Raw genomic sequence first — 17,556 nt, 5'->3', positions numbered from 1 at the left:
CGTCAAACACCATATTCCAAAACAAGAACATGTATCAAAACAATATTTTAAAAACATGGAATGTCTAAGGAAGCAACAATTTGACTTTTGTGGGAGGCGGGAGGATTTTGGTCAGAATGTCCTTTCAATGTTGATGAGTTCAATAGTTACGTTTTGCCATTAACAGGTACTCAAATATATCTTTGTAAATGAACTTCTTAAACAAATCAATAAAACATAGACTTGTTTATGTTTTAAGAAACATCTCCCTCCCTCTCAAAATCAAATGGTTTCTTCCTAACTATAGTCCAGTTGCTGCCTAAGGATAATGGAATTGCTTCTTAGGGATAGTGAAGCTGTGCTTTTGAGCAGAAATCTTTCAAATCCATCAGCAAGAACCCGTATTCCTCATGTCTTAACGAGAAATCCTGATCATCGTATATTTCACGCCGGCCAGCATCAATCACGCCAACAATGCTATAAATGTATTTAATCACCTCGAGTGACGACACCAGATACGCAGTTAGTAAAAATATCAATATATTTATTATACTAGACATTCATGTCAATAACAAATTATTACAAAAATGTGGCACTCCTCTCCATATGCCAGTGGTGACAAGTAAATGTCATTTCATTTACTTAACAGATAAAGATAAACAAACATAAATACATAATGAGCGGTGAAGGACAGGTGACAGTAATGTGATGCATAATAAGCATTTAAAGCCCAAATTAAAGATGATAATTATTCATATGGTAGACGTGTTAAAACACATCCAATAATCAACAACACAATTATGGGTTCTACTTTACCAAAACTATGAAAGCAATGTCATCTCTGAATAATAAATGATTGAAAAGCTATTTTTATCGCAAATGCGGAATATCGGTTTTCCGGGTCCATTTTCAATATCAAATTAAAAGTCCAACCCCAGTCCGAGTTTGTATTCCAATTCCAAATGAATAATTACCATTTCTCCATCCTTGACCCGCTCCTCGATCCTCTTCCACATCCTCATTCCCACCCAGGTCCCCATCTCAAGCCAAATTCTCAGTCCTCATTTCCCAGTTTCTTAATCTTTAAATAAAATCTCCATAAATTGCTGCCAAATCCAACGTTTTCATTCACATTACGTGATATTCAATTCCAAACATAGAATTTACAGATCGGTGTCATGTCTCTATTCTCACTTCCTCTTTGCATATCTCAATCCTGAAATAGAGATAGCCACACGACCAAAATACTCGTCCATAAACCACATAACGAACTACACAAAATCTACATCAGTCCCGCGGCGTACAGTTAATACGACCCCATTTGGGAACTCAACACCCGAATCGTTCAATAAACCGTAACATGATATCTCGCAAGAATATCTAGTTTGAAAGAGCTGACATGTAAGAGACGTGTCCCAATTGGTTGTGAGCAACTTCCTCATTATTCCAATCATACAGGTCCCTATTGCTTCGTTAGCGACAATCGTAAATTGTGGCCATTGTAGCGACAACTTGAAATGGATGGAAGTTGGATTGAGGTTGATAACCAAGAAAATCGTTTAGATTGAACTCTCGTTTCCGCCGGGGCTTCGTGCAAAATCTGAACACATTTTCAGAAAGTGAACTCATCACCTATTACTACCAGTAGGTCGTATTCCAAGGTCAAGTCGTACATAGTCTTTGGGCAAGTAGCAACGACTTTCATATAATTAAATTTTATATATTATTAAAATACAACATTATACGTAATGAGATTGTACAAAAATACAAAAATCTTGAAAAACTTAATATGCTTGATGATGTCGACCTTTGAGTGCGTACTGATATAGTTTCCGCTTACAAACAATGGGGCAAATAGGCTTGTGTGACATGATGTCAAACGGCAATGTTTGTCTGTTTGTTTGTTGTTTAACGCCAGTCACTAGTCCAGTTATAAGCCTAAGCTTTTGATGTTTATAAACCGAATTGGTGATATTTCGCAATGATGTTTAATTATAGTGCTGAATGAGAGTATGCATGGTTTTGTTCATTAGTGAAACAAGATTTACATTTAAGCACAACTGATGTCGTTTAGCGTCTTATGTTTAATGTTTCATGGACGTAAATATCAGAATAATGTGAATAATAATGATGATGACAATGATTTGATTTCTTATGTCTAAGCAAAAAGTAAATAAAAGTAAATTACTTCGAGAGCTATCGTTTCTAGTTGGGTATCAATTTCAGGATGTGGACAAGAAAAAGTGGTTCGCGATCGGTTGTCTTCGGAAACTCGAGTTCTCACAACAGATAAATCTGTTGAGGGATCAGTTGCTGGCGGGTTGTATTTCCTGGTAAAATCTCTCTTTCGTCGTTTTGTCACATGTGATGTTCTTTTGAAAACACATCAGTGTAGATTTACTACTGAAACAAGCGTATTTTACAGTGAGATTGTGTTGAGTGATACGACTGCAATTTTGCGCCAGACATCGTTGCACTTTAATTATCTTTGCAGATACGGTATGCACAGAGGAACTGTCTCTGCTCTCCTTCAGTTCTCTGCATGCTTTCTGTCACTACTGAAATTTGTATTATTAAACACCCCTCTATATATAAACACACCTTTGAAGGTACTGTCGCTGCTCTCCTTAAGTTCTCTGCATCCTTTCTGACACTCCTGAAATTTGTATTATTAAACACCCCTCTATATATAAACACACCTTTGAAGGTACTGTCGCTGCTCTCCTTAAGTTTTCTGCATCCTTTCTGACACTACTGAAATTTGTATTAATAAACACCCCTCTATATATAAACACACCTTTGAAGGTACTGTCGCTGCTCTCCTTAAGTTTTCTGCATCCTTTCTGTCACTACTGAAATTTGTATTATTAAACACCCCTCTATATATAAACACACCTTTGAAGGTTCTGTCGACGTCGCTGCTCTCCTTAAGTTCTCTGCATCCTTTCTGACACTCCTGAAATTTGTATTATTAAACACCCCTCTATATATAAACACACCTTTGAAGGTACTGTTGCTGCTCTCCTTAAGTTTTCTGCATCCTTTCTGACACTACTGAAATTTGTATTAATAAACACCCCTCTATATATAAACACACCTTTGAAGGTACTGTCGCTGCTCTCCTTAAGTTTTCTGCATCCTTTCTGTCACTACTGAAATTTGTATTATTAAACACCCCTCTATATATAAACACACCTTTGAAGGTACTGTCGCTGCTCTCCTTAAGTTCTCTGCATCCTTCCTGACACTCCTGAAATTTGTATTATTAAACACCCCTCTATATATAAACACACCTTTGAAGGTTCTGTCGCTGCTCTCCTTAAGTTTTCTGCATCCTTTCTGTCACTACTGAAATTTGTATTATTAAACACCCCTCTATATATAAACACACCTTTGAAGGTACTGTCGCTGCTCTCCTTAAGTTCTCTGCATCCTTTCTGACACTCCTGATATTTGTATTATTAAACACCCCTCTATATATAAACACACCTCTGAAAGTATTCGTGTAATAGTTATGTGACGTTATCATTTCATGGACATTGACAAGGATATTTGTATATAGGAGGTATGGAGTATGTGTGAAGTGACGGTTGCAAAGTCAAAGTCATACGAGATTAATAATAATAATTATTGTTTTCATTGAAATACCGCACGATACATATGTATGCTGGTGCTGGCCGTGCATGTGTGTGCGAGCGTGGGAGAGTGTTTCATCGTGTAAGGTGTACCATTTTATTAATTGCAGTCGTATATCGGATATTTTGTTTAAGGCTTGCAATTATTAGTTTCTTTTTATTTCTTAGCTTATGAATGGGTTTTCAAAACCGTAGGGTGGTCGGTCGATCGCGAAATGAAAAAAGAATGCCTCACAAATATATTTTAAAAACTGATCTCTTATATATGTGGTCATCAATAATGTGAATTTTTGAGAGAAAAAATCTTACATTGGAAACACTTGGAGTGTTGCAGTTTCGATAGTCATTTCTCCCTAGAATTCTACCTTGAAATATCTTTTTACAGATACTGTTGTGAAAGAAAAATTACTCTTAAAATAATAACTTTCTTCCACATTTGGGTCATTTCGGACGGAAGGTCCTCCAAGCAAGTAATAAAACACCCGCTTTCATAAAAAAACATGGTACTGATGCTATGATATGGTATGTTACAAATAATAACACATTATTACTAAACAATACCCAAGAATGGATCATTCTGTTTTGATCATAAATGCTTCGTTGTGTCCACTTCCTTTATACATGACGTCCATTCCGACCTCCCAGTCATTCTTTGAGTTTAGTGATACATCGTGAGCCATATTGGCTGGGTCAGCATCTCATTCACTCAGACATCACTGTTCTTTAGCACACTTTGGTTAAAAGACGAGCCCGTCTCGTACACAGTCGGAAGAAATCGAGGTAGAACGAATGTGATTTCTATTGAGTTGTTTTCTGCGGTTTGCTCTTCATAGTTCTTTAAAAAAGTGAATTTCCATTACAGTGATTAGTTTACGCCACCTAGACTCCATGAATTATGAATTATACATATTTAACCCCTATGATTTCGTTTTACAATAAAATTGACATTTGGATATGACTACTCAAAACGCCGATATTTGGGGTGTGACTACTGACATTGTGCAACGCCATGATCATTAATGATAATTTTTATCATCATTTTCCCCGCCCACCATCGCAAGCCATATGGAATAAAATATATGATAATATGTCCCATCATTATCCCCTCAGCCACACATGCGCAATGATACACCCATCAACTGGTGCATCCAGACACACCCAGTGAATCCCAACCCTCAAAGCTGGGTATTCTCCATCTCCTCCACAGGTAATATTTCTCCTAACAGTCTGGAGGATCCATTCGGAAAATGTACTTGGGTAAACGACGTGTCTCGCACCGCTTGGTGTCTGTATCTTCCATGAATGTGATGCTGCTTCGCTTTCAACCCCATTGTGGGCAACAACGCGCTGTCTGACATTGCACCACATTCGTCAGGCCCGACACATTTCTGAAATAAAAACATGAAATTTGAATGCACCGATTCGCACAATCTGAACTCGAGAATGAATGATGTAAAAACTAGCCCAATTCTAATATTGCCATTTCCCATTTCCAAATCCTGTTTCCTCGTGCTAAAATGTATTTCCGCGATCAAGTGCATCTTGTTAATGTTTCTAAGAAAAGCGCGCTCGGTGACCTGGCAAACCCTTAGCTCTTAAAGTGATTGTTGATTATTCTAGTGAAAAATCTTTACTCTTGTAATTAACATTAATGGTTTCTATTCATCCATCTTACGTAAGACAGGTTCATGTTCCCGCCTGGACACTTGTTTTACGGAAGATGGTATTGCGAGAGTTTGACTTTTAAATGTGTCGGTACATGGTCTCCGGGGTGATTATTTCGGATTGGCTGGAATTCAAAAAGGCAAAAATCTTACGTCTTGGCTGTGGATTTTGTATGAGTTTTCCTCTTGGCGATATCTGGAAAGATAAAATGTGGCATGTTTCAGTTCCTCTGGAAAGATAAAATGTGGCATGTTTCAGTTCCTCGTATCATTATTCCATCCATCATTGAAAGCGGGGAAGTAATGTGGTTTGCTAAATGTTGAACGCCCTTTCGGTTTCTTAAAAATGAGAACCAAGTATAACGAAACGAATTATATACGATGGGTTTTTTTTCAAAACACCCATAGTAAAATCTGTTGATTTAAACATACTTCAGAAATATACTAAAGTAACTGAAAATTTATAAAATAAAGACTGTGCCTCAGTAATCGCTTGTGTATAACGTTAGGTGGAACTGAATATATACTGCTTTCTTTTACTATTACCCACACATGCTGATTTAACTGTCCCTTGCGCGCTCGCTTGTTTGTAACTACTCTATGCATATTGCTATGTCACTGCAGTCCCCATTGGACCCTGGTCACTTTGATGTCACTGAGTGAACTGCTCCACAATATCATTGAAATCAGATCTTTTATTCCAGTACGAATCCACTCTGCGTTACGGTCTGAGGACATCGCCGTTGGAGGTCGCGTCACGTGAACATTCCAATCAACCAATCGTCGCCGAGGCTTCTAAATTCTCGGTAGGAGTGAACGGAGCATACATACGACAATTCTGTTTGTTTAAAACGAACTAAAACGACAAGTTCCGAAAGAAGAAAGTAGAGCGGCGCCATTATTTTGTTGTGTGTGCTTCATGCCATCTGTGCGCCGTGGCATCTACACCCAACAGGGAGTCCAAAAGAAAGAATACTTGTGGTCTGTCTACGTTTTCATTTTTGTGAAAATCGAAACTTCCAAATCAAAGTTGTAAAAACGATGAAGCTGGCAGCTGATTGGCTCAAGAACCCTTCGAAACATATTTTTGATTGGTCTGTGAAAGTGCGTTCAGGTTTCCTCTGACTCGACCTTTTGTTGAGGTGTCCCCAGATTTCACACAGAGAGGTACTGATAATAAAAGATCTGATATTAATCAGCTTCAACCGCTGCACATCGCAAACTTGGATAAGGGAACTTTGATGAACTGCATCTATGGCCTTTTGTAATGTATTGTTTTGTTATTTTTTGTTTGTCTAGCGCCATACGTTTAACGTTCGGAAATATTCCATCTGTATGATTGCGGCCGGCAAATAACCGAACATGGACCAGTGAGCAATGATCATATTGAGACTTTATCAGCCATATCATGATCAGTTACATCATGAGGTGGTGAGGTGAAACTGGGTTTATCGTCGCGTCCAAGATTATTGCACTTATATAGCAACGTGCATGCACGTGTGTGTGTGTGTGTGTGGCTGCTTGTACTAGTCCGGACTGATGCCAATTTGTAGTGCTAGCACACTGAAATACCACGCCGCAGTTCAACATGAATACCCAATTCAAACACAGTATACTGACTCCGAGCCGACCAGTCCTTGTTTTAGCCCCTTAATGCCGAGCGCCAGACAGAGTAACAACAAGTACCATCTTTTAACGTCTTTTGGTATGACGCGGCCGGGGGTCGAACCCCGGACCTTCCGCTCTCCGGGCGAACGCTCTACCACTACACTACGGAGGCGGTTGTTACATAATGAGGCTTCACTTGACCTTATATGTACAATACTTGGATCTTAGATGTCATTGGCGTTTTGCTCCATTCCCACACACAATGCTACAGTAGTCTGCAAAAGGGGAAAAATATACTCCATACTTCGACATTTTGCCGATCTCTGCAATTCAAGATCCCCACAGCAAACACTGCGTCGCGTAATGTACATTAACACTGACGTAAGGTGCGATGCACAGAGCCTAAACATAGACTCGTTGTTGAATAGAGCTCACCTAGCAATATGGCGACAAACTCTTTGAGTCTCATTTTTTTTTTTTTTTCGTTGTAGGCTTACCTATGCCTCGGATATGCCTTGACGTACCCACCGTGTGAACGTGACCGTATACACAGCGGTCACTTCAAACCATACTCCCCTCTTGATGAGCCTAGAACTTATGTGTATAGATGTATTGAAATTGTTCAAGTACAACACTCACTCTTCATTTGGGACATTTCGAGTGCTTGATCACAGTGTAGAATTGAAAACATTGGATGAAGCCGATCTGACAGTGTCCCAGTTATATCATGGCGAGTCGGAGTAATTTTTAGAAGGACTAAAGTGTTGCAGATTGTTTACGTTCTCTACTCCAGTGAAACCTACGAGCACGAGTGCTGACAGATCAACGGTCATATTCGCGGCCCACGACAAACGGATCAGGATAGCTAAAGGATGACTTGTACCATAACTTACGACATCCTGTGCCACTGACCTACCAGATTATTGGATACGTCTGAAGCTGTATATGGGCCTATTGCAAAGAATTTTAAAATTACCCTATTCCTTGACGCACGATAATGACAAAGTTGAGCTATTACGTCTTTCTATATTGCACAAAGTCAAAATGTGTTTGTGACCGTGATCGTATTCGTAATTACAGCGTCTGGTGCCTTATTCCTAAAATCGATTGTTAACTATTTCTAGATGTTCTGAGATTTCTGTTGATCATATTGCTTTCTCATAATCAAATGCTAATGTTTCATCTATAGCTACTGGATGAGATTTAACACTTTCGAAAAGACAAGTATAAGTAGTTCACCTAATCCTACAACACAGGATTTTTTCACGTAACAGACAAAGTTTATATGCAGAGCGACTGTGAATAATTGTACAGCACAAATGACAGCGTCCACATTCTCACACTATAAAACACAATGACACCCCACATCCCAAATACCCATCGCCCGTTCGGGTTAGAATTGAAAAGAAAGTCTCTTTTTTTCTTTTTTTTTGTCGTTGAACGCCGCACTTAGCAATATTCAAGCTATCTGAAGGCGGTCTGTAAGAGATCGAGTCTGGACCAGACAATCCAGTGATTGACAACATGAGCATTGATCCACGCATTTGGGATCGATGACATGCATCAACCAAGTCATCGGGCCTGACCACCCGATCCCGTTAGTCGCATCTTACGACAAGCGTAGTCGCCTCTGACGGCAAGCATGGGTTGCTGAAGACCAATTCTACCCCGGATCTTCACGGGCCACCGGTGTAAAGGAAGGAGTATCAGGTTCGGTGATTGTGTGTTGTCGTAGTCATCGGAGCCGTTGCTCATGCTGTCAACCACATGTGTGTTTGGCCCAGATTATTTTGCACCTGGAATTATATTGACCTCGGCTTCAAAATGACTCATAACATATTACAGCTTTTCGGTGAGACCGCTTTACCACTGACTAAACAGAAAGAAACTAAAACCCTATTTCTGTCGCAGCACGCCGGGCAACTCTTCTTTCTGATCTAAGACAAAGGAGCCTCTGAAGTTCTCAATCCCTTAACATCACAGAGTCATAAATGAGTTCTTCGGGGCGTCCCTACACAGGATAACACGTCAACATCACACAAATATAAACTAGCCTATTAGCTATACCTGAAGCTGTTGAAAGTAAAGGGCCAAACACCAAGGGGTCCGACATCGAAGTCATATGACTAAGCATGCGCGCCTTGCCTGCTGTATGGACTAGCTTTCTGGACGGTGCTCAACGTGTGTCGTGTTCAGCGCCCTGCAGGACCTGACGCGTGATTAGACTGATAACCCCTTGAATGTTTCATGATCCTTCCCCATCATATTACACACTGCGGTAGACACGTTATTTCAGAATAGTAATTAGATCAAATAAAGGCCGCGGTTGCGATGTAGACTTTGTAGAACCATTCAAACCTGCTCATTACTTGAACGCTAAATAACGGCATACATTGATTGATGTTAGGTGTTCAAGGCGTGATACAATGGGAGAAATGGTTATGCTTTTAAAAACTGATGAATTATTTACACAAACTCTGCTATGGGCTATTTTGAGTTATTGTAGCTTGATGTAAGGCCACTTATCTTCATTAAAGCATTCATCCTTGCTACAGCAAACAAACTTCATTTTCGTCGTTTTGCAAAGCGGATGAGCATTCAAGGCAAGGCATATAGAACTATAAACCGTGGGTCATTTCTATCCATTTGTAAAAAAAATTCATCATCTTAAAGATTTTTTTGGACCTGGAGGTGATAAAAAAAATGGAAAGTCTTGGCGTAGTTTGGGTGCTTATAAATATTATTAATCAAAAATCTGGCAGCGGCCTTTCATTACCAGTTTCATTGTCAAAGCGATTTTTACCGTCAGCGGAATAAAACAGACCTTGTCAATCAGATTTCCTTTTCCTCTCTCTGAAATTTCGATTTTGAACGTCGGCGAATCCGTAAACCAAGAAAATCTAACTAAGGCCTCAATTGTCTCCTGTTTCTCAGGAATGGTTCATATCGCTCATTTGCAAAACGAGCCTTGAAACACACCTTCATTAAGAATCACAGTCCGGCATGAAATTTTAATGTTTCTGTTTGTCTTGTGAGGATGTGCTCAGGTTAACAGCGACAGACAATTACTTCATTTCTTGTCAATTATCATTGGTGTCCAAACCCAGACAGGCAGACAAGTAAGCTACAGCCGACCCACCACCTCAGGTAAAATTGCGTAGGATGTTCAATCATGATTTATTAATAATTAAGGAACCTATATCAACGATTAGCTTCGTGGTACTTTGAACGTCGGTAAATGGGGAATGGTTTCTCTACTGAAGATAAATTGGGTCCTTATCTTTATGCGGTTGGTTCGACCTCTGGATCAGTCTGGGAAAACGTTTTAAAAAGTTTTGAATTGAGGACTGTCAAAAGTTTTAGATTAGTTAGACTATGCTCTTTCAAGCACTAATTATGTGTCTGCCAAAGCCCTCATGGGGGTTTTAGTGACACTCAAGTGTCTTTTATACATCAGTCTGTCTGGGACCGAAATGGGCATGCGCGTTTATTTTGATGAAAAATAACACGAGGGAAAGGCACTTTGACAGACATTGAAAAACTTACTTTTGACTCGTGTCTTGTGGCTTTTTATCTTGAAGTTTGGGGACATTAGATATATCGTGGCATTTGGATGAAATTAGTATGGGTGTTCCAGACATACGTGGACCGGACATTTTGGCTCCTCCTTGATAATACAATGTCTCAAACTCAAATCTCACATATAAGCATATCACAATAAAAACTTTATGACCCAGTGGTCAAAGGCGTCGCTATTCGCCGTACGGACGTGTGTGTTTTTCTCCCACGTTAAGCTGACACGCCATGAAGAAATCCTTATTGGTCAGTTTTACGTAAGAAATACGGTGTCTATTGCTCATGACGTCAGAATTTGATAAAATTTCGTCATCTAAGCAATAGGTTGACGTCAGTGATGTTTTTGTGTAGGGATAACATTTACAAAGTTTTTCTTAACTTTCATTCTTAAAATGACACTGGGTAATGTATAGAATAACCCACTATAAACGAAATTACAGATTATGTCACTCGTAAATGAACATATTAAGTAAAACTCGGAGCTTGCGCCATTGATTCACTCGGGAGAGATAATCCATAAGTCCTCGTTCAATGTGTCTGTCAAATTTCTCTAAAACTGTTAAAAGGCGTTATCCCACACCGATAATCTCATTCAGAATGTGTTGTATACAAGTATTAGATTTCGGTTATCTCGGGGGACCGAGGCTGGTCTGAGATATAGCTACATGTATGCATGCCGGACTACGTGAACGTTACACAATCTGAAGGAGAGGTGCCGCAAGCATAAGCCTACTAAATTTATATCATTCACAAACTGTGTATACAAGAGTACACACGATAAGTGTACAGGTTGGGTTTCAGATATACTTCGGTTTTAACCCCTTTCTTAGAGATGTGGCATTGTGAAGCCACAGTCACAGTGTAACTGATGCCATATGACGGAACAAATTGAGTTATTTGTACAAATCCATGTATTCACTGCTGTCGCTATGACATTGCTATTTTAACTCCTCAACAAGACTTGGATTGACGTTGAATTACAAATGTAACAAAGTGTAAAAAATTGAATGAACAAGATAGGATAATGGACATTTTAGGCCCAGTGGAAATGTCAAATATGGACATTACTGATATTGATATTGATATTGCTATACAATTAGTGTTGTTATAAGTCAGTACATGCAACAACTGAAATGAACTAAGTACTTGTATAGTTCTCCTCCGTTGAATACATCTGATAACGATTTCTAAAAGTTTTCTTCATTTATTGAATTATGCAGATCATATGGCCCAAAATGGCCCTAACCATGCCTTATCCTTTACCTTCATTGTTAACAAAGCACGCTATTTTGGTTAGTCCAGTGTCTAGGTCAGTATTGTCCTTCTGTCGATTAGAAGCAAGGGCACAATTCTAATCAAACTTAATGACCCGATAGACACACACCTGATGACTACGCTTGGACAGTGTCCTGTTTCATCAGCGAGATGAACCTGGTCATAAAGGTCAGAAGGATCGATTTAATCCCGTTAACCCCCCACTAGTAATGACTATTGATAATGAGGTTTGAACATAAAAGAAATGAATTTTAAATGTTACTTTACCTTTTCACTGTGCAGAAAGCTATGAGTCCAAGTATTCCGATTAAAACAAACGCCCCACCAATCAAGAGGATGATGCACAAGACGCCACACGTCCAGCTGTCCGGCACTCGTACGCCTCTCACACTGATGATTTTGATATGGGTGTTATTAGCGTCAGACATATTGAAAAATATTCCATTATATTTAACAAAAGTATCGGAGGAGTTCTTTCCCTTCTTGTTTGAACGATTGGAGTTACCTCCCCTTGGTATCAATATTAGCCCTGATTCTGTATCATTTTCACTAAAATGTTTCTCCTTGGTCTCATCACAGTAAGTTCTACACGTATTGTAGCAGTAATTGTTATATAAATCAAACAGACTTTCACACTGGGTGGCGTTTTCCTCCATACATCGTTCTATGACGTCAAGTGTTGTGTTACATGGAATGTAGGAATCATAATGCTGAAGGCATCGCTTTAGAATAGATGTACTCTCCTCACAACTAATCGTCTTTCTGGAAAAATAGTTGCACGCTAGAGTAAAGTTCCAGATAGGAGGGCAGGGCGCGGTGTAGAGGAATTCCGCCATATTGGATTTTCTTCTGTCGTCATTTGACGTTGAGTTGACGTCGTCTGGCGTATCGACGTCTTCGTCGGAAAACTGAAAGTAAAGGACAACTGATATCAGTTTGCATAAGATCAATAATACATTCTATAAGTGTTTCACTAACAGTCTAAACAATATAGGGGCGGTCGGGTAGCCTAGTGGTTAAAGCGTTCGCTCGTCACGCCGAAGACACTGGTTCGATTCCCGACATGGGTACAATGTGTGAAGCCCATTTCTGGTGTCCCTCGCCATGATATTGCTGGAATATTGCTAAAAGCGGCGTAAAACCATACTCAGTCAGTCAGTCTAAACAATATATCATGTATTTATATTCAGGGGAAGAAAAGTACCTCATATCACCCAATTCAGTTAAGTCAAATAAGGTTCGGATGGCTATGGTGTGTGACCCGGCTGGTTATTTCTCATCGTGCCTAAATGGGCTGGATCATTGTTCACGTTATCAACCACTTGTTTGCAAAGCATAGACCGATATTAACATCCGTCTACTTTGTAGGGGATCTGATGACTTTGGACTGACTGATTAATAGCACAGCAGGTATCCTCTGGTCATTGGTTCGATTCCCAATTTTGCCGGATTATGATCCTTGGCCTGTCAACCCCATGTCTGTGCTCATGGGTTTTATCATTGTGGTAAACGACTAGGGCCCAGGCCTTTGGGGTTTCTCCCATATAATACTGATAGACATTAATATATGTTGGATATTTAAAAATGAACAGTACCCACACACTAATTTTTCGAACTTACACATTTGTCATGTTATCATTATGAGATCAATATGAAGAAAAATACGAATATGTTAAACTCGAACAACTGTTCGCCGCGAAAGTACACTCGTTCCAAACTTAACAGCAAGATTCTAGTCATAAATGCCACTCTGTTATTTTCATTTAGACTTCGACAAACAAGTTGATTGTAACGGGGATCCGATGCTCACAATGGTCGACGAGCATATACTGGAATAGGTGAGCACCAGGGAAGACCAATGGCTAGTTATGACTTCACAAAGTGTGTTTCCCCGGAAATATACAACTATGGCGTGGAACGTTGCTCCGACTATCGACCACTTGTTTGTATCGCCTAGACACGATTTTTGATATCCTGGAGAGCAGGGGCGGTTCAACAATTATCAAATATATAATGTTGGGTCTCTAACCTACCGCCGCTATAAAATGTAATAGTACTGTGTGGAACACAGAGACGCTGTCTTGATGTCTGATATTGAACTAATTTTCTTGAGGTATTCTCGTTTAGTAGTCTTCACGTTGAGCAATGAAATACTTAGTATGTATTTTACATTCTTACTGTTAGTGCCCGTGGCGCATGTACGCTGTTCATTCCACGGGCGATAAACAGTATTCTGTTAATGGACTTAAGACAAGTGAAAGACATTAAATCCCATCAAACAAACACAAAGGCAATCTACTTTGTTAAGACTATGGATTACACAGATAAAACGTGACAAGTATGGCACCAGCTCTGCGGGAGGCACTTTGAACGTTCCTCGCCAACAGAATTGAAGAATGTACGCGTGAATCAATGATAATTCAGATCTATCAACTGTCCGTGTGCACATTTAACACAGCTCTATCAAATGTCCGTGTGCACCTGTAACACGTGCTATATCAACTGTCCGTGTGCATTTGTAATCCGTGCTATATCAACTGTCCGTGTGCACTTGTAACACAGCTCTATCAACTGTCCGTGTGCACATGTGACACGTGCTTTGTCAACTGTCCGTGAGCACATGTAACACAGCTCTATCAACTGTCCGTGTGCACATGTAACACAGCTCTATCAACTATCCGTGTGCACATGTAACACGTGCTCTATCAACTGTCCGTGTGCACCTGTAACACAGCTCTATCAACTGTCCGTGTGCACATGTAACAGAGCTCTATCAACTGTCCGTGTGCACATGTAACACGTGCTATATCAACTGTCCGTGTGCACATGTAACACGTGCTCTATCCACTGTCCGTGTGCACATGTAACACGTGCTATATCAACTGTCCGTGTGCACATGTAACACAGCTCTATCAACTGTCCGTGTGCACATGTAACACGTGCTATATCAACTGTCCGTGTGCACATGTAACACAGCACTATCAAATGTCTGTGTGCACATGTAACACAGCTCTATCAACTGTCCGTGTGCACATGTAACACAGCTCTATCAACTGTCCGTGTCCACATGTAACACAGCTCTATCAACTGTCCGTGTGCACATGTAACACAGCTCTATCAAATGTCCGTGTGCACATGTAACACAGCTCTATCAAATGTCTGTGTGTACATGTAACACAGTTCTATCAACTGTCTGTGTGCACATGTAACAGCTCTATCAACTGTCCGTGTCCACATGTAACACAGCTCTATCAACTGTCCGTGTGCACCTGTAACACGTGCTATATCAACTGTCCGTGTGCACCTGTAACACAGCTCTATCAACTGTCCGTGTGCACATGTAACACAGCTCTATCAACTGTCCGTGTGCACATGTAACACAGCTCTATCAACTGTCCGTGTGCACCTGTAACACAGCTCTATCAACTGTCCGTGTGCACATGTAACACGTGCTCTATCCACTGTCCGTGTGCACATGTAACACGTGCTATATCAACTGTCCGTGTGCACATGTAACACAGCTCTATCAACTGTCCGTGTGCACATGTAACACAGCTCTATCAACTGTCCGTGTGCACATGTAACACAGCTCTATCAACTGTCCGTGTGCACATGTAACACAGCTCTATCAACTGTCCGTGTACATGTAACACAGCTCTATCAACTGTCCGTGTGCACATGTAACACGTGCTATATCAACGTTACGATTATTTCTATGCCTGAACATTGCTTGTGGATATTACATAGTACATAGTATGTGCTAGTACATAAATGTATACATGTACATTTGTACAAGACTAAGGGACACAATGCAAGTGTCATACATCAAATAGTCATGTCTATAAAAATATTTAATGACAGCAATATTATAGCAGGAATATTTTACAAACTGATGTTAACATGCATTTATCAAACATTACATGTACCTGCAACACATTCACAGTGCAGCATCATGGTATACATTGTAATTTATAGAGACTATTGCCATGACCCGACACGCGTTGACGACGTGATAGTCCGATAAAACTCCTAATTGGTGCCATAAAGCAATATAATAGTTTTCGCAGATATCCGCGGATTATTCGAGAAGTATTTGCAACTTATCCGCGGAATATACGCGGATTATTCGATTTTTTATTGCAGAACACGATAACAAACTTTTGCGTTGCAGTAAAAGGAGAATAGACTCCCCAGCAAGCATGGTTCCCGGCATCCTACTGCTGCTTGTGAGAGGTGACATAACTACATTGGGTGGTCAGGCTGTGTGACTGATTGCGACACTGTACCCCCGGCCCATGGCTAGGATCTTTGCTCATTCTTTCCATCACTGGTTTGTCTGAACCAGATCCGATTATTCACAAGTCGCCTCGATATAGCAGGAAGACTGTTGCCTGTGGCGTTACCGTATGTGAGTGTGTATCGGAGTTGTATCCATTTTCGTATTGTTTGATAAAAAATGGAATCAAAGTGATGCAGTATCAATCCACGAATATCAGTATTTGATAGTCACGTAAGTGTTCAAGATTCTGAAGAAGAAACCCTACTCACATTTTCAGTTATGGGTCATCTGTCCCTCGCTTCCCATGGGGGTACATTTAATCTGACCGATGAGCGTTTCCCAAAGTTCCAAATACCTTTTTGAGATACCTTGGGCATTGCTTCTGTGGCTGCATACTTGCAATTGAACGGAATAATTTGACCTTTTTCAAGGGATTCATCTGGGTTCTTCCGATACGACCCTACTTCCAAAAATATTTTGTTATCCCAGTCTCTCCTGAGGATATACGGATCTTGTTGGCAAGCCACCGTCTCGAACATAAAAAAGTTAGCAATATTTATGTTTCAAAACCTAAGTCGGAGCAGAAAATTAATATGAGAAATTGATTGAGTCATTATTTGAAGCATTAGGTCTAGATTATATGAATTAGGCCAGAATGGAATCGCAAAGTCGCAAAGAAAAGCATAATGAGGGTCTTCGCAACTTTTAAATTTCTGCATAGAAATTGCATTCCTTAGCGATCGCTTGCATAAAACAACGAACATTCGTTTATGTCTTAGAGACTTTTTAAAACGCAAGGCATGAAAAAGTTAATTGAAGTGAAATAATTTTCAAGAGTAAATCCGAATTTCACACTTTCGTTTCTGATTGATTAACTGTTAATGCATGTAATTATTTTTTAGGCGATGCCTCACGGGTCATGTTGCCATTATTAACAAAACAACTTTCTTTTCAAAGGTTTCTTGTGGATCAATTACAAGCTTTCCTACTTCATTATTTTGCCAACGTTTTTAACCCGCGTTCCTGCTATTACTGTAAACGGTTCTGACAAACACCAACCGAGTTTACGTCAGTTAAATAATTGTGGTTCTCTTTTCTATACATTCGAGTAAATGTATCATGAAATGGCAGGTAGAACTGTATGTCAGACATTAGACTCCCGCGATCATAAAAAAAACATTTCTGAAATGAACGAGGGGAAAGGAGCCCTGTTGAGTAATGTCACATGCACTACATATTGTTACCACAACCTGTAGGACCTTTGGGTGGCTGAACACATTTTGCATTTGCTACTGCAAAAATATGATACCACCTGAAAAAAAGATGTTTTATTGTTCGATCAGACAAAAAAATCCGTTTCTTTCATATTACTAAATTACTCTTTAACTTCTTTTGAGTAGTATATATTCTGGTTCTGGATCCGCATGGAGCCGACGAATGAGGAGCGGGTGCTTATATTATGGAACCTGGTTGATTCTGTGTCATAGTACCACGACGACGTCGAACGTTGATCAAGGAGTGATTGTCGTGATTTAGCTGG

The 17,556-nt window shown here is 39.9% G+C and overlaps 1 protein-coding gene across 1 annotated transcript in view; it reads right to left on the bottom strand.

Moving 5' to 3' along the window:
* Positions 1–494: 494 nt before the first annotated feature.
* The window catches only part of LOC139443436 (uncharacterized), a 49,034-nt gene continuing 31,972 nt past the window's right edge, over positions 495–17,556 (bottom strand). The window contains exons 2-4 of the mRNA XM_071224426.1: positions 12,005–12,645; positions 5,432–5,474; positions 495–5,002 (exon numbers count right to left, since the gene is read on the bottom strand). Coding sequence (XP_071080527.1) covers positions 4,790–5,002; positions 5,432–5,474; positions 12,005–12,645 — 897 coding nt within the window. The 3' untranslated portion in view covers positions 495–4,789. The remainder of the gene's footprint in view (positions 5,003–5,431; positions 5,475–12,004; positions 12,646–17,556) is intronic.

This window comes from Haliotis cracherodii, unplaced genomic scaffold (assembly GCF_022045235.1).
Source record: "Haliotis cracherodii isolate W230 unplaced genomic scaffold, xgHalCrac1.p SCAF_5, whole genome shotgun sequence".
NCBI lineage: Eukaryota > Metazoa > Mollusca > Gastropoda > Lepetellida > Haliotidae > Haliotis > Haliotis cracherodii.
The sequence above is the reverse complement of the archived record's forward strand: the minus strand, read 5'-3'. Positions and strand labels throughout refer to the sequence as shown.